Source organism: Notamacropus eugenii, chromosome 5 (assembly GCF_028372415.1).
Source record: "Notamacropus eugenii isolate mMacEug1 chromosome 5, mMacEug1.pri_v2, whole genome shotgun sequence".
Taxonomy (NCBI): Eukaryota; Metazoa; Chordata; class Mammalia; order Diprotodontia; family Macropodidae; genus Notamacropus; species Notamacropus eugenii.
In genome coordinates, this window is record NC_092876.1 from 355,995,788 (window position 1) to 356,022,289 (window position 26,502).

General features: G+C 39.1%; 1 protein-coding gene across 1 annotated transcript in view; it reads right to left on the reverse strand.

Annotated features, from left to right (window-relative positions):
- Window positions 1-25,909, reverse strand: part of TMPRSS7 (transmembrane serine protease 7) — an 86,733-nt gene extending 60,824 nt beyond the window's left edge. The window contains exons 1-3 of the mRNA XM_072617033.1: window positions 25,862-25,909; window positions 24,019-24,235; window positions 11,461-11,591 (exon numbers count right to left, since the gene is read on the reverse strand). Coding sequence (XP_072473134.1) covers window positions 11,461-11,591; window positions 24,019-24,235; window positions 25,862-25,909 — 396 coding nt within the window. The remainder of the gene's footprint in view (window positions 1-11,460; window positions 11,592-24,018; window positions 24,236-25,861) is intronic.
- Between the last annotated feature and the right edge of the window lie 593 nt (window positions 25,910-26,502).

Genomic DNA, 26,502 nt, shown 5'->3' on the forward strand with positions numbered 1-26,502 from the left:
GAGGTTAAGTGACTTGCTCAGGGTCACTTAGTCAAAATTCATTAGAGGCAGATTCTGAACCCAGGTCATCCTGGTTTCTAGACCAGCTCTCTATCCCTATCCACAACACCATGATGCCTCTCATTCCACTCTAAGATAAAAACAAGGTTAAAGTAAATAATGATGGATAAAAGTTGGTAATTTTGTGTTATTGTATTCCTTAAAATCTTGATAGAGATTACATTAATGGCTAACATTCACATAGTGCTTTACAACTTGTAAATCCCTTTCCTTACAACAATCCTGAGACACATGGTTCAAATATCATTATTACTGTTTTACACCTGGAAAAGTCTAAGCTTCAGAAGGAGTTGGTGACTCACCCAGAATCATATGAACAGCGGAGGGCAGAGCTAAGACTTAATCTTTTGCCAATCTATATTAATCAGATATAGCTATATTTTAACTAAGCTATCAATTTTAATAGAAAAAGAGTAAAATTAAATACAAAAGTATACAAAAGGGACTTCTGGCACATTGAATGACAGTACCCAAAACAATCTTAACTAGCTAGAGTAATAGGCTAGATCTAATAAGATGAATTTTTAAAGGAAAAATGTGGAGTCACTCCCTGGTTTAAAAATCAGCTATAGCGGAAGAGCCAAGATGGCGGAGTAGAAAGACACACATATGCTAGTTCCAAACCTACAGCCCATAAAATATCTGTAAAGAAGAACTCCCAACAAATTCTGGAGCAGCAGAAGCCACAGAACAATGGAGCAGAGGAGATTTCTGTTCCAGAGAGACCTGAAAACCTGACATGAAAGGTCCGTCACACAATGGACCCAGCAGACTCCAGCCCTGCCTTGGATGCGCGGCACTGAGAGGAGCAGATCCGAGCAGGCTTCAGGGACAGAATCTCCAGCAGCCGCGCAGGTCCCTCCACCCACAGGTGACAAGGGTCAGTGAGAGGGTCTCTTTCACTGGTCGAGAGGGGAGTGGGGTGTCCCCATAACTCAGGCCCCCTCGGGAGGCAGCAGCAGGGGCAGCAGCAGACAGGGGCTTCCCAAGCAGGCAGGAGCTCAGATTCATTGTTGAAGGTCTCCTCATAAACCCCCTGAGGGAACTGAGCCCTGTGAGGGGGCCCTGCCCCCACCCCAGCACCTGAACTTAATCTCACACTGAATAGCAGCCCTGCCCCCACCCAAAGCCCTGAGGCTGGGAAGCAGCATTTGAATCTCAGACCCCAAGAACTGGCTGGGCGAATCTGGATGCGAGGTGGGGGAGGAAAGGACACTCAGAAGTCAAGTAACTGGCTGGGAAAATGTCCAGAAAAGGGAAAAAAAATAAGACTATAGAAGGTTACTTTCTTGGTGAACAGGTAATTCCTCCCTTCCTTTCTGATGAGGAAGAACAATGCTTACCATCAGGGAAAGACATAGAAGTCAAGGCTTCTATATCCCATACATCCAAAATAAATACACCATGGGCTCAGGCCATGGAAGAGCTCAAAAAGGATTTTGAAAATCAAGTAAGAGAGGTGGAGGAAAAACTGGGAAGAGAAATGAGAAAGAGGCAAGAAAAGCATGAAAAGCAGGTCAACACCTTGCTAAAGGAGACCCAAAAAAATGCTGAAGAAAATAACACCTTGAAAAATAGACTTATCCAATTGGCAAAAGAGGTTCAAAAAGCCAATGAGGAAAGAAATGCTTTCAAAAGCAGAATTAACCAAATGGAAAAGGAGGTTCAAAAGCTCACTGAAGAAAATAGTTCTTTCAAAATTAGAATGGAATAGAAGGAGGCTAATGACTTTATGAGAAACCAAGAAATCACAAAACAAAACCAAAAGAATGAAAAAATAGAAGATAAAGTGAAATATCTCATTGGAAAAACAACTGACCCGGAAAATAGATCCAGGAGAGACAATTTAAAAATTATGGGACTACCTGAAAGCCATGATCAAAAAAAGAGCCTAGGCATCATCTTTCATGAAATTATCAAGGAAAACTGCCCTGATATTCTAGAACCAGAGGGCAAAATAAGTATTCAGGGAATGCACAGGTCACCGCCTGAAAGAGATCCAAAAAGAGAAACTCCTAGGAACATTGTGGACAAATTTCAGAGTTCCCTGGTCAAGGAGAAAATATTGCAAGCAGCTAGAAAAAAACAATTCAAGTATTGTGGAAATACAATCAATCAGGATCACACAAGATCTAGCAGATTCTACATTAAGGGATCAAAGGGCATGGAATAGGATACTCCAGAAGTCAAAGGAACTAGGACTAAAACCAAGAATCACCTACCCAGCAAAACTGAGTATAATACTTCAAGGAAAAAATGGTCTTTCAATGAAATTGGGGACTTTCAAGCATTTTTGATGAAAAGACCAGAGCTGAAAAGAAAATTTGACTTTCAAACACAAGAATGAAGAGAAGCATGAAAAGGTAAACAGCAAAGAGAAGTCATAAGGGACTTACTAAAGTTGAACTGTTTACATTCCTACATGGAAAGAAAATTTTTGTAACTCTTGAAACTTTTCAGTATCTGGGTAGTGAGTGGGATTACACACACACACACACACACACACACACACACACACACGCACACATGCACACACACAGAGAGACAGAGAGCACAGAATGAATTGAATAGGATGGGATCATATCTTTAAAAAATGAAATTAAGTAGTGAGAGAGAAATATATTGGGAGGAGAAAGGGAGAAATGGAATGGGGCAAATTATCTCTCATAAAAGAGACAAGCAAAAGACTTTTTCTTGGAGGGAAAAAGAAGGGAGGTGAAAGAAAAACATGAAATTTACTCTCATCACATTCCACTAAAGGAAGGAATAAAATGCACACTCATTTTGGTATGAAAACCTATCTTACAATACAGGAAAGTGGGGGAGAAGGGGATAAGCAGGGTTGGGGGGAGGATGGAAGGGAGGGTAATAGGAGGAGGGAGCAATTTGAAGTCAACACTCTTGGGGAGGGACAGGATCAAAAGAGAGAATAGAAGCAATGGGGGGCAGGATAGAATGGAGGGATATATAGTTAGTCTTACACAACACGACTATTATAGAAGTCATTTGCAAAACTTCCACAAGATTTTGAATTCCAAATTTTCTCCCCATCTCTCCCCTCCCCCACCTCAAGACAGCGTGCACCCCAACAGCCCTTTTCCCCAATCTGTCCTCTCTTCTATCACCCACCTCTTCCCATCCCTCTCCCCTCTATTTTCCTACAGGACAAGATAGATTTCTATACCCCATTTCCTGTACAACATATCTCCTAGTTTCACACAAAAACAATTTTTAACACTTATTTTTAAAGCTTTGAGTTCCATATTCTCTCCCTTCCTCCCTCCCCACACACCCTCATTGAGAAAGCAAGCAATTAGATATAGGTCATACATGTGTAGCCATACAAAATACTTCCATAACAGTCAGGTTGTGAAAGACTAACCACATTCCCCTCTGTCCATTTATTCCATTCTCTCCCTTGACCTGTCCCTCCACAATAGTATTTGTTATTAATCACCCCTTCCTCCAATCTTCTGTCCCTTCTATTATGCTCCCTCTCCTATTCCCTCCTCCCTGCCTTCCTGCAGGGTGAGATAGATTCCCATACCCAACTGAATGTATGTTGTTCCCTCCTTAAGTCAAATCCCATGAGAGTAAGGCTCACTTATTCCCTCTCACCTCACCCATCTTCCCCTCCATTGTAAAAGCTCTTTCTTGCCTCTTTTATGTGAGATTATTTACTACATTCTGCCTCTCACTTTCTTTTTCTCCCAGTACATTTCTCTCAACACTTAATTTTATTTTTTAGGCATCCTCCCTTCATATTCAACTCACCCTGTGACCTCTGTATACATATATGTACACATACACATACCCACACATATTCCCTCTAACTGCCCTAATGCTGAGAAATGTCTCATGAGTTACAAATATCATCTTTCCATGTAGGAATATAAACGGTTCAACTTTAATGAGTCTTTTATGGCTTCTCTTTTCTATTTATCTTTTCATGTTTTTCTTGGTTCTTGTATTTGAAAGTCAAATTTTCTATTCAGCTCTGATTTTTTCAAAAAAGAATGCTTGGAAGTCCTCTATTTCATTGAAATTTCATTTTTTCCCTGGAAATATTATATTCAGTTTTGATGGGTAGGTGATTCTTGGTTATAATCGTACCTTCTTTGACCTCTGGCATAGCATATTCTAAGCCCTCTGTTCCCTTAGTGTAGAAGCTGCCAGATCTTGTGTTATCCTGATTGTGTTTCAGCAATATTTGAATTGTTTCTTTCTGGCTACTTGTAATATTTTCTCCTTGACCTGGGAACTCTGGAATTTGGTTATAGTATTCCTAGGAGTTTTTCTTTGGGGATTTTTTTCAGAAGGTGATCAGTGAATTCTTTTCATTTCTATTTTATCCTCTGGCTCTACAATACTAGGGAAGTTTTCCTTGATAATTTCTTGAAAGATGATGTCTAGGCTCTTTTGTTGAGCATGGTTTTCAGGCAGACCAATAATTTTTAAGCTATCTCTCCTGGATCTATTTTTCAGGTCAGTTGTTTTTCCAATGAGATATTTCACATTGTCTTCTATTTTTTTCATTCTTTTGGTTTTGTTTTAGAATTTCTTGATTTCTAATGAAGTTGTTAGCTTCCATTTGCTCCATTCTAATTTTGAAGGAATTACTTTCTTCAGTGAGCTTTTGGAATTCCTTTTCCATTTGGCCAATTCTGTTTTTTTAAGGCATTCTTCTCCTCATTGACTTTTTGGACCTCTTTTGCCATTTGGGTAAGTCTGTTTTTAAAGGTGTTATTTTCTTCAGCATTTTGGGGAGTCTCCTTTAGCAAGTTGTTGGCTCATTTTTCATGATTCTCTTGCATCTCATTTCTCTTCCCAATTTTTCCTTCCTTCTCTTATTGATTTTCAAAATCTCTTTTGAGCTCTTCCATGGACTGAGACCACATTTTTCTTGGAGATTTTGGATGTAAGAGCTTTGACTTTGCTGTCTTCCTCTAGTTGTGTGCTTAGATCTTCCTCAAGATCAAAGATCAAGATTCCTTTGATCTTCCTAAGAAAATAACTTTTCACCAAGAAAGTAACTTTCTATAGTATTATTTTACCCCTTTTTGTATATTCCTATATTTTCCCAGGCAATTACTTGACTTTTGAGCTCTTTGTGAAGTGGAGGTTTTACTGCCCCAAGTTTCTGGGGTTTTGTGCAGTTGTTTTCAGAGATATCTCTAGGGACCTATAAATTCTCAGTTCCTCCAAAGTGGTATGATCAAAGGAAAAGTGTCTACTCCTCTCCTGACCTGTGCTCTACTCTGTGAGCAACCACAAGCACTCTTTCCTGCCCTGGAACTGTGAGTAGGATTCCCTCTCCACAGCCACCACCAGCTCCATTATGCTAATGCTCCTCCTTGCCCCAGGACCACCACCAGAACTGCAACTCAGATCAGCCATTCAATTCCCCCACTGTCTGTAGGTTGAGAGCTCCTGAAGCCACTGTCACTGTGTAGAGGCTGCGGCCACCCTGGGCCTGGGATGTTCCTCCCTCACCTAGGTAAGAGAGCTTTCCCACTGACCTTTGAAGCTGTCTTTGGTGTTTGTGGGTTGAGAAGTCTAGAAACTGCTACAGTGACCAGTGATTCAGTGCCCTGAGGCCTGCTTCAGTTCTGTCTATGCCAGCATAGTCCACGCTGGGCTATACTCCACTCTAAGCCTGGTGTAATAGAACCTTCCTGATGGCTTTTCAGATTGTCTTTGGCTGAAAATCTGTCTCACTCTGTCATTTTGTGGCTTCTGCTGCTCTATAATTTGTTTAGAGTCATTTTTACAGGTATTTTGAAGGGTTTGGAGGGGAGAGCTCAGGCAGGTCCCTGCTTCTACTCTGCCATCTTGGCTCTGCCCCACCCCCCTGTTTGACTTTTAACTCCCTTGCTACCTTGGCCCCTTCTTGCCCTTCTAGATTTCTTACACCTTATTCTCCTTCACATATTTTACAGTCTAGTAACCTTGCTGATCTTCACACATGATACTCCACCTCTCAATTCAATGCATTTTCCCCAACCTAACCTCTTGGCTGCTCTGGTTTGCCCCTAGTTTCAGCTAAAATCCTCCTTCTGTCAGAAGCCGTTCCTGGTCCTCCTTATTAGTATCTTTCCTCTGAGACTACCTCCAATTTATCCTGTATGTATCTTTTTACATATAATTATTTGTATATTGTCTCTCTCTGTTAGGTCATGAGCTCTTTTTGGTGGGGGAGAGTGGACTGGTTTTGTCTTTCTTTGTATCTCTAACATTTAACATGATGCCTGGTTTAAGGAACTTAAAAATGCTTATTGATGATTTGATATGAACAAGATATACAGATTTTAGCAGTCTACTAAATTGAATTGAACTACATGGCAGGTAAATGGTCTCTGTAGAGGCCTTAAGCACACTATAATGGAAATTTTGTTTTCCTTTCTGGGTACCACACTTTGGGAAGGACATTGATAAACAAGATCATGTTGGGAAAGGATGATCAGAGCGGTGGGAGAACTAGAGGGCACACAAAATTCATTTGAAGAAAGTGGGGATGCGTTGCCAGAAGAGAAAATTCTGGGGGAGGGAAGAGAAAATATGACATTTGTCTTCATACATTTGAAATTATGTCACTTGGAAAATGAATTAGGTTCATACTGCTTAGCCTCAAAGGACCCACATCTTGAAACAATAGAAAAGGTGTTAGGTTTGGATCCAAAAGGCCAGGATTTGAATCACAGTTCCACTATGTGATATCTTTGATCTTGGGCAAGTCACTTAACCATTCTCTTTCATGCCCATGACAAACTCTTTTAAAAAAAGGCAGTCTATCTTTCTGCCCATAAACCACCATCAGAATCTATTGGGAAGTAGGTTTAACAATCTCCCTTCCTAATATGTCCCAGTGCTTAACAATAATCCTTGTAAAGACATTTTTCCTTGGTTATAACTTAGTTCTCACTCCATGTGGCATCTTCTCAGACTATTTACTTTCTTTTTGTCCCCAAGAGAGATAAACAATAGTCAGTCATCCCTTTCCACATGTATCTCAGTAAAAGCTCCTGATTAAGCTTAACTTCTCCTTCCAAGGTTACCTTCTTCTAAGATGAGTATCCATTAACCCATCCTGATAGTCCTTTTCACCAATCTCCATGTGTAAAAGTAGCAGTGAAATGAAGGGACTGCCTATGATTTCTCTGGTAAAATGGTCAATGAGAATGACATTCCACTATTGACCATTAGGTGGCAGGTAGTATCTGTGGTTCAGACCCCCAAAGGCCATCTGACTTCTCTTATTAAAGAGAGACTAGTAATTGTCTTTTTTCCCCTTTCTACAAGGATAAAGATTTGACCTTTAGGTTCATTAATATAGAGAACTCCCAGATAAGGAAACTCCCTTTCTTCATGAAAATTGGCACCCTTTGACAACTTATTGCCCTGGAGTACTGAGAGATTAAGTGACTTTCCCAAGGTCACAGAGACAGGATATGTCAGAAACAGGGCTTGAACCCAGGGCTTCCTGGCTTTGTTACTAGATCTCTCTGTTCAGATCTGGCTTGAGATGCTTACTAGCTGTGTCATCTTGGGCAAGTCACTTAACCCTGTTTGTCTCAGTTTCCTCATCTGTAAAATGAGCTGGAAAAGGAAATGGCAAACCTCTCCAGAATCTTTGACATGAAAACCCCAAATAGAGTCACAGAGAGTCAGACACAAATTAAAAAAAAAACTGAGCAACAAGCAACAACAACTTATCTCAGAGGACTGTTGTGAAAAGAATATTTTTTAAACACTATCTAAATGTGAGGTCTTAATGTTCCCTATATGGGAGACATCCAGCTCCTTGTTTGACATAGTTGCAATTTTATCCATCCTTTTGCCTCATGGTATACTTAGTACTTGAAAGAAGCTAATAGTTGTAACAGAAAGAGAAGGCTGGTGTCAAACAGAAGGCACATCTGAAGTGGAAAAGATGGAGAATTAGAGACAATGGCAGTCAAAGTGATCACACAAACATACTTTTTCAAAAGTTTCTGGAACACTTTATTTCCAGTCCCAATGCAGGTCACTAGTTTTGTGTTAACAGACTGCTTTACTGGGTAGTGGGAAGTATACAATATGTGTGTGCGTATGTGTGTGTGTGTGTGTGTGTGTGTGTATGTACATGATACAAGGCACTAAATTTCTGGACTAGCTATTTTATTTATGTTCTATACCTGAGAAACTGACAAAGGAAGAACCAGTGTGAAAGGAGGGATTTTGCCTAGAGGGTGGAAATGTGTCCTTTGTTCTTAATTTTACCATGTTTCCAAGTAATCTTAAGGAAGGTAACTGGCAGTTTGCTGGATTAATAAAGGAGAATATGTGACTATTAAATAAAGGCAGAGACATAAAAGTGACACATCATGATTCAACCAATCCATCAATCAATAAGCATTTGTTAAATGCCTATTATGTGCCAGGCACTGTACTAGACACATATTTTCAGTTAAAGAGTTGGGCGCATGGAAATAGGGGCAGAATTCTGGGTGATTAACAGCCACCTGGCCCAAGGCCCAGATTACTGACAGGTCCTGTACATCAACACCATTACAGAGATAAGTAAATTGAGCTTCAGAGATGTGAAGTTACTTAATTAAAGTCACATACTAACTCATGCCAAAGCTACAACCTGAAGAAAAAAACTAGATGTCATGACTTACTGTCCAACGTTCTTTCCACTATATCTCATATATGATACAATGCCTCTATCAGCTTCCTATTATACCTCCTACCCTCTGGCATCATGATATCTATTTACTTCCTCCAGATAAGGTTACATTTACTGAGAGGGGGCTTGTAGTGGCAACCAATGCTTCCTAGTCTCATTTGTACCTCAGACAGTAAACCAGATTAACCATATTCCAAACATGGAAAGTACTTGCTTTCTGTCCTTCTAAAGATGAGTGATAACCATTAAATCTATGTTAATAAACATTGTAATAATCTAGAAAGGAAGATACAAAGTAATGCGATCCAATTTTACATTATTAAATATCTACTATATACAGTTAGCTTGAGTTGATGAATGGATAATCCCTAGTATGTTTCCTGTCTATGTCTAATTGTTAGTGGTTGCTGCTGGCAATAAACTCCCCAGCATGGAGGAAGAAGAGAGTGTAAGGAGGGCTGACTTAAAAAATGCTAGTAGCTCAATATTGGTTCAAACCAATGACCCATGCAACCAGCTGCATCAAAAGTTGTGCTGGGTAGGGACATGTAAATTCCCTCCATTACAGTGACCTCAGGATGTGAGGAATCCTGAACTTTTCCTTGTAAATTAAGGTTCTATCTTTGTATTTATTTTTTAATTACAATTTTACTGACTCATATGATTTAGATCTGGATAGGACCTTTTATGTTGTTTAGTCTTTTGGGTCAAGTCTGACTCTTTGTGACCCCATATGGGGTTTTCTTGGCAAAAATACTGGAGTGATTTGTCTCTTCCTTCTCTAACTCATTTTACAGATGAGGAAACTGAGACAAACAGGGTTAAATGACTTGCCCAGGGTCACATTGCTAGTAAGTGTCTGAGACCAGATTTGATCTCATTGATTCTTCCTGACTCCAGGCCTGGTACTCTATCCACTGTACCACCCACATAGCTCAGAAAGGCCCTTAGAGATCATATAATCTGACTGCCTCATTTCACAGATGAGGAAACTACATGACTTGCCCAAGATCACACAGGTAGTGACAGAACTGACATCTAAATCCAGGTTAAAATACAATATTCTTTCTATTGCATCACTATGCTTTCATCCATTAAATGTATGTACATTTTTTTCTTAAATATTCACAAAATTCCTGTCTCTACCATTTCTCGGAGTTAGGGAAGTACACACACATATGTATATAAAATCTGTGCATGTGTATATATATACATGAACCCTATTCATGTTTATGTTCTTCAGAAATAGACAGCCTAATACCTGGGCAGCACTTGACACATCTACTGTACTTCCTTCTTTCTCTTTTCCATTCTTTCATTTCCATTTTCTCTTTTTTTTAATCCTTCCTATGAATTCAGAGTATACATCACATGCTGTGCTATGTATACTCTTGTGGAAATGTCCCCTTGACTATTTTAACTGATCTGCTCTGATATTTTTGTTACCAAAAAGTTGCTTTTTGGGGAATGTCTTTGGACATTCCCAATGCCTTAGGGACATACCTAAAACTAGAAAAATTGTATCAATGGAGATTTCTTCTTGAATAATATATTAAATGGTGATGTTTTCATGTATAGTTTTAAAGATCTCTGCCAGTTCTGACAGGCTTAGATTTTTATTGTAACCACCCATATTTCTCCTGCTCCCAGATTTAAGAAGTTCATCCATTTTTGCCACACTCATTTTCTGGGACAAAATATTTTCATTTCAATCATGTTCAGTGTTCCTAAAAGCATCATTATAATTTGGATGTTGAAACCTAGTTTTAGGAGAATGGAACTGAGCTCAGAACAAGGCCTGTAGCAAAAATGTAACCAAAACTGTTTCTGAAAGATCTCTGCACAGACTCCTCCTTTAAGAGAAGGCATATGCCTTACCATTCAGTGGTAGTATCACGTACTGCTACACGACACCAGTGGAGAGAGACACACAGATACAGACACACTCCCCCAGCCATTTCTCGGCTGGTTAATAGTTGGATAAAAAGATGCAAACACAAGACTCATGATAATACATTGCTCCTACAGTAATCCAGGGAATAAAACAGTTTTCTCTCACCCCAGAGGCTCACCTAGATCTTACTCTCATACTGTGAGCATTATAAACCACCAAACCCATGAAGGTTGTCCAATATATTTCTCCTTAAATATACCTAATACCATCTGCACTCACTTTGTAGCAATGGAGACAGTGGTGCTATCCACTGTCGCAGTGCTGAAACAGCAAATTCCTTTCAGCTGGAAGTAATGGTGCTGCCTGCCATTCTGATTGTACTACAGTTTAATTTGTTTGTTCAGTAGAAGCAGATCCTTTATTTACTTCTATTTCTCTTTATTGCTACTTAGCTCCAGAAGTTCAATTTTGCATTCATTCTTAATACCAGTACAAGTCAATGCATTATTTTTCACATCATTATCTCACTCCCTGAAGTCAGCTTTATGATGTCTCCAGACTTTTCTGGTGTTGATGAGGAATGGGAATAATAGTTAGCTGCACCATCACTCACCTCAACCATACACCTATGGTTCAGTATAGAATGCCTGCATATTACGTAATCATTACAAGAAGCAAGAAGAGAAAAGTGCATGTTCTTTTGATAGGAAAAGAAATGTTTATTTCTATCTAGAAGAGAGTATATATAAATCCATCTTTTTATAGATGTTGTTTTAATCCTACAAACCTTTATTTCCTGAGCTATGAGGATTTTATAATCCCTGCTGTATTTTCTTACCACTTGCTGTACATTTTGTGCTACTGAAAGGAATTCCCTTGATTCTTTCTGCCGATGTTCTGGGAGAAATTCAATGTTGGCGATACGGAACAACCCAACAAAGTAAAAAGCATCCTTGCTTTCAGCCTGGCCTGTGAAACAAAAAGAAGACAATTAGGTAGCTGCATCACACTAAAGTAGTGTCTGATTTATGCCAACATTGTGCTTATGAATTCATTGCTTTTTATAGCAAATAAATATTTTAGTAGTTCATAAACTGGGTTGTGCTCTAGGTAGTTAATAGCATCTCTTTCATGAGTAGTAAATGATGGCACCCCTGAGAATATCCTTTTCTCTTTTGACAGAGCTATTTAGAATAAAGTAAAAATATATTTTTTTCAATTCATGGACCCCCTGAAATTGAGGTTGTTGGGGAGCAAACAATATACATGGTACACTCAGAAGGAAAGTCAAGTGGGTGGAGAAGGAGAAGTTTATAGGGTTAGATATCCTGTAATGGGATAAAAGTAAAAGAAGAAGAGGACCATAGACCCCTGACCTCTGGTCAGAGTGATATGTCTAGCCTTCAGTGTCAAAGGCTTGCCCCCATGCTGTCAGCAAAAGTACTGCATAAGAGATAAAAGAATAAGTAATTTAGAAGACCTAAATCTGAGTCCTAGATCTACCATTAGCTAACAATGATCTTGGAAAGGTCAGCTCACCTTTCTGGACCTCAGTTTCCTTATATGTAATGTGAGGGACTTGGACTTGATGACCACTAAGGTACTTCCAGATTTAATAATCTGTAGTTCTAAACTAACCAAATGTGGCAGAGAAACAGGAAGAGTAACTTAGCCATTGGTCTATTTTTCAAAATATCACATTCCATGTAAGTGGTCATCTACTCTGCCCACCTATAAGCCTAACTTAGGCCAAATTTTCCTTAAAAATATAGTTAGTACAATTTGGAACCAGAGTAACAGGACAAACTCCAACTTTATGTAAAGATTGCTCATATTCCTTAATGTGCCAAGATAAAGAGGTTTCTGGGTTAAATAAAATTTTCTGAAGTAGCTTTCAGGGGTTTACTTGGTGCCAATACCTTTCTTCTAGATACTTTCTCCTCTCTAGTAATTTTTTAAATAACATTGCCCTTTCTTGGTTCTCCTACCTATCTGACCATAAAAGCATGGGTGATGTCTTTTGATTCATGAGTAAATTGGATTTAAGTGAGATAGAGTTGCACAAAGTCATCAGCCTCCAGAGTCATCATAGTCCAGTGGCAGGACAGAATCAAGACAGCTGGCAATGTCTCAGGATGCAGTGGATGACCTTGGTGTCTTCGATGTCTAACCAAACTCTAAGCGCTCCACATCACCTGCTCCATCTGCCTTCATGTCTGTTGGAACAAATTGTTCTCATCCACCCATTCCACCAGAGGAAGTCTTCACATGCTTGGCATAGACATCCCTCTAACTCACGAATGGGTTTGAGAACCCTTGGTTACCCTCAACCTGGTTTGGCCCATCTGCCAAAATGGTTTACCGGGGTGTAGCCACTGTGCATGCTACAGCTTCTTGGAGCCACAGGTGAGAGTTAGGTGGAACAGGTGGACACCAAAGGTCGAAAAAAGCCCCGAAAAGGGCTCGGCAGCCATTACACCAAAGGTACTGATCCCACCTGAACATGTTCCAGCTGATATTTACAAGGTAGGGGGCCCATTGCTCATACAAAAACTGACTGAAATTTTCCAGGTTATGTGGCTAGAGGGGGTTATCCCCCAGGAGTTCAAGAATGCCTCTATTGTCCATCTCTATAAAGGTAAAGGGAATAGATTGTCCTGCAACAATTACAGGGGGATCTCTCTCTTAGTCATTGCTGGCAAAGTTCTTGCTAGAGTTCTCCTTAATAGGTTGATCCTTCACCTGGAAGATGGTCATATACCTGAAAGCCAGTGTGGTTTCAGAAAGGGCCGAGGAATAGTCCATATGGTGTTTGCAGCCCAACAACTCCAGGAGAAATGCCACAAGCATAACAGAGGTCTGTATACAATGTTTGTAGATCTGACCAAGGCCTTTGACACTGTTAGTCATGAGGGCTTATGGAAAATTATGTCAAAATTTGCTTGCCTGGAGAAATCCATCAATATTGAACATCAATTTCATGGTGGCATGTTTGCCTGGGTTCTGGGTAATGGACAATGCTCTTGTGCCTTCCCAGGCACCAATGGAGTGAAACAAGTCTATGTGCTTGCTCCCATGCTTTTTAGCATGATGTTTTCAGCCATGTTGACAAATGCTTTCAATGAAGATGAACACGGCATCAAGGTCAACTACTGTACTGATGGCAAGTTCTTCAATTTGAAAAGGCTACAAGTCAAGACCAAAGTGGAGGGAGTGTTGGTGCATGATTTTCTTTTGCAGATGATTGTGCACTCAGTGCAGCCTCTGAAGCTGAGATGCAACAAAGTGTGGATCAATTCTCTGCTGCCTGTGCTGATTTTGGTCTAATAATTAATACCAAGAAAACACATCAGTCACCACCACACCATCCATATATGGAACCATCGGTTACAACAAAAGGAGTTTTGAATGCTGTGGACAAGTTCACTTACCTTGATAGTGTACTTTCCAGGGATGTACACAATGAATGAGATTGTTGCATGCATTGCCAGAGCTAGCTCGTGTTTGGGAGGTTCTGAAGAAAAGTTTGGAAGAGAAGAAGTATTAGACTGACTACCAAACTGAAGGTCTACAGAGCCATTGTGCTGACCTCATTGTTATATGCTTGTGAAACATAGACAGTCTACCAGTGCCATGCCAGGAAACTGAATCGTTTCCATTTGAACTGTCTTAGAAAGATTCTCAGGGTCACCTGGCAGGATAAGTTGCCAAACACTGAAGTCCTTGCTTGAGCTGAATGGCCAAGTATTCAAACTATGCTTCAGAGAGCAAAACTCTGATAGGCTGGCCACGTTGTCTGCTTGCCACGAAGACTATTTTATGCAGAACTTGCATGGGGCAGGCGATCACATGGTGGCCAGAAGAAACGATCCAAGGACACTCTCAAGGTCTCTCTCAAGAACTTTGGATTTGACTGTGCAACATGGGAGACACTGGCACAGGACCGCTCAGCATGGCATGCCCACATCAGAAAGGGTGTTGTGCTCTTTGAGCAAAGCAGAATTGAGACAGCAAAAGTAAATGCAGGATGTGAAAATGTGGGATATCCACCCCAAATATTCACACGGACTGTCTGTGCCCAACCTGTGGTAAAGCATTTGGAGTTCGTATTGGTCTGATCAGCTACAGTTGGACACACTGAAATTTCACTTTATCACAGTGATGTCATTTTGGTCCTCTTCGAAGATGAAGGACAACAACCACCTATCTGACCACTCCTTCTGATTCTCCTTTGCAAAATTATTTTCCATATCTTAATTGCTATGTGTAAGTGTGCTTCAGGGTTTCATTTCTGGTTTTTAATCTTTTATTTCTCCCTAAATTTTGTCTTGGTGATCTCATCAATGACTATAGATCTCATTATCATCTCTGTGGAAATCCCAGATCTATATTACTAATGTTCATCTCTCCCATGAGTTTTTTCCAAGTAGTGCTTTATCCACCATACCACACTAGTTTTCTAATATTTTAATACCTTGTTTCTATTAAATGCTTTAATAATCCTTTTATTCTCACTGCCTTTGCACTCCTAAATCACAATTTCAATTTTGAATTTTGAATTCAATAATTTAATAAACTAGTGGGAGCTCTTCTAACTCTTCTGATATGGTAGACACTAGTTTACCTAAAAAAAAATGCAAACAAGCAAACCCTCACCCCTTTGCTACTAAATGGTGGGAAAAGTACACAGACGAGCTGGATTCCCTCTTCTAACTCCCCAAAAGCCCTTGGGAACCACCTGTCATGAGGTCCTGTGAAGATTTTTATGAAATTTAGTCACATGGAAAAGTTTATCAGCATTGCTATGTCAGTTTCATGATGGCATGTTTGCATGGGTTCTGGATAAAGGACAATGATCTCAAGCTTTCCCAGTCAGCAATGGAGTGAAACAGGGCTGTGTGTTTGCTCTTATACTTTTTACCGTGATGTTTTCAGCAATGTTGTCAGATGCTTTCAATGAGGATGAAAACAGCTTTAAGGTGAACCACCACACTGACAGTAAATTATTTAACTTGAAAAGGTTATAAGCCAAGATTAAAGTGGAATGAGAGCTGGTGCATGACTTTTTGTTCACAGATGATTGTGCATTCAAGGCTGAGATACAACATAGTATGGATTGATTCTCTTCTACTTGTGCTAATTTTGGCTCAACAATTAACATTAAGCAAACAGAGGCTCTACACTAGCCAGCACCACACCATCCATGGAACCATTGGTTAGAGCAAATAGAAAACTTTTGAATGCTATGGATAAGTTGAAAGTGAACATAGATGATAAGGTTGATGCACACATTGCCACTGCTAGCTCAGTGTTTGGGAGGCTTCAAAGGAAAGTATGGAAGAGAAGATGTATTAGGCTGCCTACCAAACTGAAGGTCTCCAGAGCCATTGTGCTGACCTTGTTGTTTATATGCCTGTGAAACCTAGACAGAGTACTATAAAATTGAACTGCTTCTATTTGAATTGTCTTAGAAAGATTCTGAAGATCACCTGGCAAGATAAGGTACCAGACACTGAGGTCCTTTCTTAAACTAAACTGCCACGCATTCAAAGTCTACTGCAAAGGGTGCAATTCCCATGGGCTGGACACATTGTTCAAATGCCAAACACGTGTTTTAAAGAGAACTCACACAAGGCAGGCATTCACATGATGATCAGAAGAAGCAATACAATGAAATTCTCAAGTTCTCTCTGGAAAACTATAGTCTCGATTGTGAAACATGAGAGACACTGGCACAAGATCATCCAGCATGGCATGTCCATATCAAAGAAGGTTCTGTGCTCTATGAGCAAAGCAGAATTTTGACAGCTCAGAAGAAATGTGCAATGAGCAAATTTAGAGCTATCTTCCTCCTAAATGGTTGTACAGACTATTTGTGCCCAACCTGTGGTAGAGCCTTCCAAGTTCACTGAAATTCATACTAATGCATTGTTGGTAGTACCCCAAGTAATCCATTGATATAAGTATCCCTATATGCCTCATTGGACTGAGAAGAGTGAGGCATATAGGGAGATTTGTGGTACAAGCCTAATAGCTGAATTTCTGTGCCAAAGAACATGAATATTTTAATCACTTTATTCGCATAATTTCAAATTGTTTTCCAAAATGCTTGTACTGATTCACAGCACCACCAACAGTGTCTATCTTGACACAATCCCTCCAACATTAACTATTCTCTTCTTTTGTCATCTTTGACAATTTTTAGGAGTGAGGTAAAACCTCATGGTTGTTTTGTTTGCTTTTCTCTTAGTAGTAGTAAGTTGGAGCATTCTTTCATATGGTTGTTAATAGTTTGTAGTTTTCTTTTGAGAACTGATTGCGCAGATCATTACTACCCTTTACCTTCTTCCATGATCATTTTTTCCTATTTGCTATAAAACTTCTCTCTCATTCCATACCTTTCCACTTTTTTTGGATGCTCCCAGGAGTTCTGATTCACCTTCTCCTGAGACATAATGAGTGGTGTCTCTAAGCACCAAATCCCTGTAGTTTTCCTACATATATATCCTGTAACCTGAACTGGCCTGTGCATGACCAGTTCAACTAATGGAGACATCCTTGAATGGCCTTTGGAGCATGTTTAGATTGCCTAAATGGAGGCTTCTTCATCACTTACCTCAGGAGTGGGGGTAGACTCCTTTGTTTGGTTCCCTGTGCATTTAAAACTGGTAAGACTGAACAGTGAGAGAGGAATCTCCTTCCCTTGCTCTAGGCTTGGGTTTCTTTGTTTCTGTTCTTTGTTGCTGTCCTCATTTCAGGTTCCAGTCCACTGTGGAAACCCTTATAAACCAAGGTGTCTGAGACTCAAACCCAAGGCAGGTTTTGAATTTGGAGCTGAAACTGTGCTCTATGGGAACTAACCTAAACTATGAACCTAATCTCCTTTTCCTCCCCAGAGAATGAACTGGTACAGATTAGAAGGAGAATTTGGTACATAGTTTAGTTTATTTCCCATAGAGCACAAGTCCCAATTCCAAGTCCAAAACTCCCTTACAGTTCTAGGCGCCCTGGCTTCTGAGGGCTTCTGTGCAGGCCTGGTTTGCTATACCACTCCACCTGCAGTACTGGCTCCATGACAATCATGGTTCCAACTTCCAGTTCCATGAAAATCACCTCCTCCACCTTAAACCGAGGACAAAAAAAACACAGAATAGAAGCAAAGAGCCCAGATCCATTTCCCCAATCTGGGGTAAAAGAGTAAGAGCAAGAAAGAACATTTTCAGTTGGTTATTTATGAGTACAGCAGATAAAAGAGCACAGAACAAAAAGGGCAGTAGAAAAGAGCATAACTATAAAGTGTGATTGGCTCAATCTCACCAATTCTAAGGATGTAGGCAGTCAGTTAAAGAGGCTACCCCACCCATGTTGTGGGACGCAGGATTCAACGTTACCTGAACTGGGCTATTGCAAGGTCTTCATTTCCATTTATAAAATATTTCTCTTCACCATGGGAGCATTATTCACTGGGACCTTCTCCAACCACTGAAAGAAGACTTCACCCTTCTTCTTCCCACATTTCACTAAACCAGGTGGTTCAGTAAATAGTGCTGGGCCTGGAATCAGGAAAGTTCATCTTCCTGAGTTCAAATCTGACTTCATAGACTTACTAACTGTGTGACCTTGAGCAAGTCTCTTAATCCTGTTTGCCTTAGTTTCCCCATCTGTAAAATTCTCTAACTAGAGAAGGAAAGGGCAAACCATTGCAATATCTTTGCCAAGAAAACCCAAATGGAGTCACGAAGAGACAGACATAACTGAAATGACTGAACAGCAAAATCTTAGTCCCTCCTTTTCCCTCTTCATTCATTTGCCTTTAGGCACTCTTCTTCCCTAGAGTTCAATTTCAACCTTTTACTTGATTAGGGTAGATTACATGTTTCCTTAGGGCAGATAGATGGCTTAATAGATTGAGAGCTGACCCTGGAGTCAGGAAGAACTGAATTCAAATCCAGCCTCAGACACTTAATAGCTGTGTGACCCTGGGCAGGTCACTTAACCTTTGTTTGCCTAAATCCACTGAAAAAACAGACAGCATGGTCCATGGGGTCATGAAGAATTGGACATGACTGAACTACAACAACATATTCCTTTCTGTCTTCTTCCTTCTTCCTCCCTTTTTATGTACGCTACTATTTTGCCATTTAGTGCTCTCCCCACAAACCCCGCCAACATTGATCAACTGTAGGTCTAATGCTAGGAGTTAGTCCATGATGTTTCAGTCCTGTTTCTCAATCAGCACTTCTGTTTGATTTCTGTTGTTGCTTTGAAAATTCTTATTTCTCTTTAACACCATTTGGAAATATTCTGCTGCAGTTCCATGATCTCTTGATAATCCATCAGATCCTCTGCTTCATCAGGCATTGATTCATTTTTCTTTGTCTTGCAATATTTATTCAGACGTGTCTCGGCTCATTTAGGAGATCTGGAGAAAAATTCCGTTCTATTACTATTTTCCCTGTACTATTTACCTGCTTATGCTCAAGACTATTAAGTGAGGTTTTTTTCCACCTGAAATTTTAGGTAATTTCAATCTTTTCTCTTATAATCTCTTATGTTCAATTTTTGATTCCTTCCTCTTTGCCAATAGTTAACTCAGAGATCAGACCTCAAAGTTGCTTTACTTCCCACCCCTCACTGATGAATTCACATTTTGTCATTATTGGGTTGTTGCCTAAATGACTTCTGGGGCTACAGAACTGCCCCCAGCTCAGTGTCAGTCTTCATTCCCTCAGGTCTGATCGCATCTTGCCTCACTTACTCATGTTCCTCTGTTCTCAAGATGAGTCCTATGGTAGCACAGACCTCTACCACGCTGGAGTCCCAGCCAAAACAAGCTTCTAACTTTTGGATTTCTTCCACAGAGAAGAACAAAGGTAGAGTGAGGAAGGGTTGAGTTCTATTGTAAGTCTGTGATTTGACTTGTGCAGCCCTGCAGGAACATGGTGATTGGCGAAGAAAGAGAAATTAAGTGAACACATTAAGGGTTAGGGATTAACTTTCCCTGGTGTTAATTCCCTTGGCTGATACCTTTTTAGAGTTCTTGGTGTCTTAGACTGTGGAGATAGAAGAAATGTATTCATCTCTAGTGCATAATTCCTATTTTGGAGAAGTTTGAGAGATCATAAAGATTGAAAAAGGTTACAAACCATCACTTTGTTGGTCACATCACATTCTTATAAATGCTCATTGACTGATAATTATTGAAAAGGTGCAGAAAATACAAGTTTCCATTGAACATATCTTTCGTTGACTATTAAAAAAACTTATGATTCAGTAGAGCAAAATTTCACCTTAAAAGCTTTTCTCCAACTACACATCTCCCAAGCATATAAAAAAATCATACAAGATTGCAGGTATTAGTTACGAGATCAGAATTGTGAGACAGGTGAACTGAGATTATCTGGGTAAAACTTACAGTGAGGAGGAACATTAAATCTAGATTGATTAAGTCTTAACAAAATAGAATTAAAAATCAATTTTCAATTTCACAATAGCAAGGACATGTCTGAGATTGGATTTGAACTTAGGTCTTCCTGGCTCTGGGTCCAGAGAACAAAGAGAATAATGATGTTTCAGAAGGAGGGGATTAGTGGATACAGAGAGAGGGGGTCAGGAAAAGTTTCATGTAGAAGATGGCAACCTGAGCTGTGTTTTGAAAGAAGAGAGGGATTCTCTAAAGTGGAGGTGAGAAGGAGTATACTTCAAGCATTGGAGATAACTAAGGCACAGACATGGGGAAAGGAGATGGAGAACAGTATGTGAAGGATAAAGAGAACATTAAGTTGGGCTGGACCTCAGGGAAAGAGGGGAAGAAATGTACAATAAGGCAGGAAAGACAGATTTAGGACAGGTTGTGAATGACTTTAAAAGGTATTTATGAGCATGTTGTCTCTCCTCATAGAGGGTAAACTCTTTGAGAGTAGGGATTATTTAACTTCTTTATTCTTTGTGTCTCTGATGTCTTACACCTAGCAATTCATTGAAATGTTTGTTGATTGATTGCTATTATATTATATAGACAATTTATATGCTGTGTTTCTGCAGATGACCTATATATTTGATTCTGCACACAACCTGTACATGTTCTATGTGTCATTTATTACAAGAGACCTGTATTTTTTGCTTTAAATGTGAAACATTGTCATTTATGCTATGATTATGCACAGTGAATTATAGTTATTCTGGTTAGTTACATGAAATTCTAACGTAGTTATAGATTTATGGCTTGCAAGCGATTGCAATATTTTAACAGCTGATAAGAAGACTAGCTATATTAACTATATTGAATGTGTTTTCTATAAATTTCTTTAATTATTTGATATGCTATGCTACATATATGCATAGGTATCTTGGCACATCCCAATAAGATTTTCAAAGATTTTAGATTCTCTTTAGGGAAGTATGTAAGGTAACACTTAGCACAGTGTCTGGCATCTAGTTAAGTGTTTAATACATTCTTGCTGACTTGATTTAATATAAGTTTTCTCATTATTATGGCAAAAATCCTTAAAATTCCTAGTTCAGAGGGCATAGTAATATGAATTTGTAAAACACTTGAGTTTCAGAACATGTCTTTCTAAAAGAAACTATTATATATCCATATATATGTATGTATAAAAGTATTATATATCACCCACTACACCCCAGGCCATTGTCTTGATTTTTTTTCTTGCCAGTGGACTTTGATGATTCTGGAATAGAAAGTGAGGATGACAACTTTGTGCAATTCCACCTCATTTAAATCTAATTCATGCAGAAGTCAAGACCTCACCCTGTGATGTCGCTGATCCTTTTTTCAAGAATGAAGGGTGAACAAGAAGACTCCTTGAAAGACGCAACGCAGACTATCTTGTTTAATGACCCTCTCGCTAGCAATCAAGTGGGTTATCAGAGATAAATATTCAAAGATATTGCCACTGTCATGGAAAATATCCAGCATAGAGTTCAGATAGAAGGTGGATTCCCAGATGTTCTTGTTGTATATGACATCATGCTAATTGCACAAACCCCAGTAACACTACAGTCTCTTAAATGAGATGCATATTCACTTAAAAGCTTTTGGCCTAACTAACCACACTGGAAAAATAAAATGGTTTAAGAATAAGCATAGTCTAGGCAGCCCACCCCTGTCTAGACTGTACTATGGGTAACTAGAGTGCCAGTCTGGGAGGCAGGAAAATCTGAATTCAAATCTGGCCTCAGACACTTACTAGCTGTGTAAAAAGTCACTTGGCCCTATTTATCTCAGTTTCCTCATCTGTAAAATGAAGGAAATGGCAAACCCATTCCAGTATCTTTGCCAAGAAAATCCCAAATGGAGTCATGAAGAGTTGGACATGACTGAAAAAATGTGTGAGGAACTATCTTTGGCCTTGTTGTTTGAAGGCAAGATAAAATATTACCTACTGATTGGAAACATTTGACTTATGGGTAACATAATTTGTCTTTTGCTTTTTTTTGAGGCAATGTGTTGTTATAGTTAGTAACTGGAGTTCTAGATTTGGAATCAGTCACTCAGGTTCATATGCCTCCTCTGATACTTAACTAGGGGTATGATCCTGCGATCCTGAGCATATCAGATAGTTATTCTGAGTCTTGGCATTTTTTTATCTGTAAAATGAAGATAATTATAAATTTTACCCCTACCTCACAGTGTTCTTGTGAGACTCAAATAAGATGATGTATATAAAATGCTTTGCAAGCCATGAAGAGCTATGTTAATGTCAGCAATTATTATGAATACTACTTTGTTTTATGGTCCAACATCTTATCATAATCAGAACCAAATGAACTGTGATGAGAGGAAATAGATTCAAAAGTAATATCCTTATAAAACTTAAATCATTTTTCAAAAGTAGCCATTAAAAGATAATGAAAGTCCACCTCCATTTGCAAAATTCTTTCTTTTTTTCCCAAATCCTGAGTATGCACCAAAACTCCAAGGAAGCCTAATGGTGCCATTTTTAAAATCCTACTCCAAGTAGACATATAAACTTCTTGATGAGTTACTCTTACTGACAGAGAGAAGTACATGATGTCCTATTGTCTCCCCACCATTGGGAAAGGGATTAAAAGGACATTCTCTGGCACTCAAGGATCCCATCTAAGATTGGTAGTATCTAAGTAGACATGTGGTAAGAGGAGATAGAAGCTTGGGCTCTTCCTTTCATCCATCTCTCATTACTCTGATGTAATTTATTCAACCAGAGTCCCAGTTTTCAGCGTCTAAGGGGAAAAGGGATCTACTGAGCAAAACCTGCTGTAAGTGCTAAGCAAAGCAGCATGGGAATTCCAGAAATGGAGCATATAAAGCTCCTAAGTTTTGAATGAAGTTTTTCTTTAAATACCAACAACCTCAAGGATACCTCATGCTCTGCTTGGTGACCTCTTGCCACTAAGACATCTGTCCAATGGAAAACAGCAATCAATTTCATTGGGCACCAGCCCACTTTCTATTCTTTTTCAGCCAACTTAAACTCCCCACTTTACCAAGGTGATCAAATTTCAATTACCAATCAAAATTCCAAAACATCTCAAGCTGAGTAAATCTAACATTTCCTCCTATCAATTCTATTTGTGAGATTGTTAATGATGAAAAGTATTACACAATCTCTTCATCCTAGTAGATTCAAACTGGAAAGGGTCCAGCACCAAAACTCCTTTTGCTTCTTCTCTGGCAATAACTACAAAATTATCTTGAAACCTGAGTCCTTTTCCCTCCTCACTAGTGATTCTTCCACAACTTGCTGTTTTCCACCCCTCTGGGTACCCAGCATTCTCAGGTTCTCCTCTCTCCTTACTTTTGACTGTTTCTCCTTTACTAGGAAAAAAACTCCTAAAACTTACACAATGAGGTAGAAATAACTGAGATTCAAGTTATTTAAACCAGCCCTTCCAGGGTTATTTGCTTTAATAGGAATAAAGCCTGAAAAACAAGGGATGATGTTTTGAGTAATATTTCAGAAATCAGCTAAGCGGATAGGGGAGATATAGTTAGTTGGTGGTGCTTCTTTAGCATGCGTCCACAAAGTAATTATCAAGACTTCCCATGATAATGATATTTAGACAAATGGAAAGGTGAAATTATGAGTGACTGAAGCTTCTCTTTCTGAAGGACTTCAAATTCATTCAGCTTATCTGAGTAGGTAAAAACACTCTAGAATTTTCTTTCTCTTGCCCTCATTCCCACATTCATCACATTTCATAAAATTGAGATGGAATAGGGTTCAGATTATTCCAATACCTCCTCTGCCTCACCTCAAGGTTTGCTTAAGGGATGAAGGCATGCTATAAGGAAAACACATAGAATTTTACAGGACACATAATGGAACCCACATTTATAATGTATCATTAATCCCAATGCATTCAACTTCCATGAGCACACAGTTTAACTCACTGATATGGAGCCATAGTAATGTCCAGGTGATTACTGCTAGGATGACTAAAAATGCTGTGAAAAGAATGATTTTATTCTGGATATTCCAAAAGGGGGTTTTCTTGGCTTTCTTCTTGGATTTGACTTTTCCAATAGGTTTTCTGTGTGGCTTTCTAGGTGGTTTCCTTACTGGTAGCTTCTCTGGTCGGGTTACCATTTGGACAGAGATATTAGATACCTTAAAGAAAAAATATATATATACATATATATATAAACATACAGAGAGAGAGAGAGAGAGAGAGAGAGAGAGAGAGAAATAATTATGCATCAGAGGCAGATGGAATAATAAAAGGAAATATCTATACAAGGAAATTTTAGCACAAAACTTCCAAAGTAAAGGACCAAAAGGTGAATATTCATAGGGGTATATTTATTTTCTTTAGGTAAGTGATCTAGGATCATATATAGAGCTGGAAAGAGTCTTCAAAGGCAAGTAAGTCCAACCTAATCATTTTATAGATGAGGAAACTGATGCCCAGAGAGGAAGTCTTTTGCTCAGTATCACCTAGGTAGTAGTTAACAGCTGGTATATGAACTCAGGCACTCTAATTCCTGATCTAGGACTCTTTACATGGTACCACTTGATATTTGGTCTGTCCTTGGATGCATAAGCATGTCTCAGTCAAGAAAATTAACAGCAACAAAAAAATTCAAATCTTGTTCTCCAGTGGAATGGGTAATTTTTATTCCTAGTTAGAATGTTTTGCTACTAGAAAAAATAATTTATGGATGATGTTTTGTTTGGGGGAGAAGACACATGTAGCTTGCTCACAACTTTATTTCTAACTATGTCCTTTTGAGGGACTGCATTGCCTTGGTCTCTCAATCAATAAAATGGGGATAACAAACAAGAGACTGGCAAAGATTACTTTGGGAAAAAACCACTAGGTAAAATAAAAATATTCAGTTTGCAAATAAAAAAAATGCAGTTTATCACTTAGTGTTGTCCTTCATCTCAGTTTTCTTCTCTTTGCTTTCCTTACCTGAAAATATGTGAATTATAAAATAATGTATAGAAAGGACTTTGAGCTCCTTGGACAAAGAGATTCATACACATCAGTATAAATAAAGATGAGGTCATTTCCATCTGCAACACTTTTAATGATAAATGAGTGAAATGCAACAGTCTAGAACCAAGACTAAGCCAAATGAGAATAAAAATTCTCAAGAAATAATGCATTTTTGTCCTTTTAATAAGCCCAGTTCTTATAACATATATTCATACCAATTAATGGGCTAATTTGCAGCTCAGTATACTCTAAATTATTCATTGGTGTCTCATTCTTCCTGCCAAGCAACCTTGTGCAGTGGAATGTGGACTACAGTCATCCAGCTGAAATTTAACAAGAGTAGACAATCTAATGCTGTGCCTTGGAGGAGGTGAAGATACTGTTTCTAAAGAGAAAAATAGCCGTTGTAGCATATGGAGTGGACTCATTAAAATAAAATTCTCTTACAAACATTTTCTAAATGATCCAAAGAAGAAATCCTCCCAAAATATATACTTGTGATGCTTTCAAAACGTAGGCTGAATCTCACTGCTGATTTTCAGTGGAATGACATTAAAGATAGGCTTTGCCCCCATCAGTTTACCCTGGCATTTATTAAATTCAGTTTGCTTAAAGATCAGTACACATTCAGTGACATTTTCAATGCACATCTGTTGAACAAATTGCCACTGACAAAGCTTTGGCACAAGCTAACAGCAATTCAGAAGGGTGGTGCAGCCCTCACTGATGAGCAGAGAGCAATGACAAACTGACCCTGAGCAGCTAAGAGAGCAAGGTTCTCAAACACTACTTACATTCAAGTCAGCAGGTTTGGCTGAATCATCACTGTTGGGTTTCTCCATCATGGGGGGATTCTTCTTGAGTTTGCAGGGAAGGTTGTTCCAAAGCCAAATTTGCCCCTAACTCTTGTACAGTGTCCCCAGGTTCCTGTCCTGGGGAGAATCAGCAGCAGCATTTAAGAGATCACTCAGGGCAGGGCATCAGTTTACATCCAGCAGTTTCCAGTTCTGTAATTGCATCTGTCCTTACTGCTCTACATGAGGTGTTAAAGGGACCTGGCAAATTGTGTCCCAAATTGAACTTCAGTCAACTTGAGGTGGAGGGAAAGAACATGACTTTACTTGGCTACTGCTCATGAGAAAACAAGCATGAAATTGACAAACTGAGTCCCTGAACGCTTTGCATTTAATTTAACTTGAAACCTAACAGTGCTGCATTGACCCATTATACTATTTTTTAAAGTATATTTTCTGAATTTAGATATGGTGCAGTAAATTTAATGAGATTTCCAACATTGCTCCAGATTTTAAAATCAGAGTTAGAAAACGTGAAAACAAAATAACTTTTCTTACTCTCTCATCCACATAGGACACCTTGTAATAAGACTCCTCTTTGGAAGATTGAGAGGAAGCACAGGGTAGTGGGTAGAAAGCTA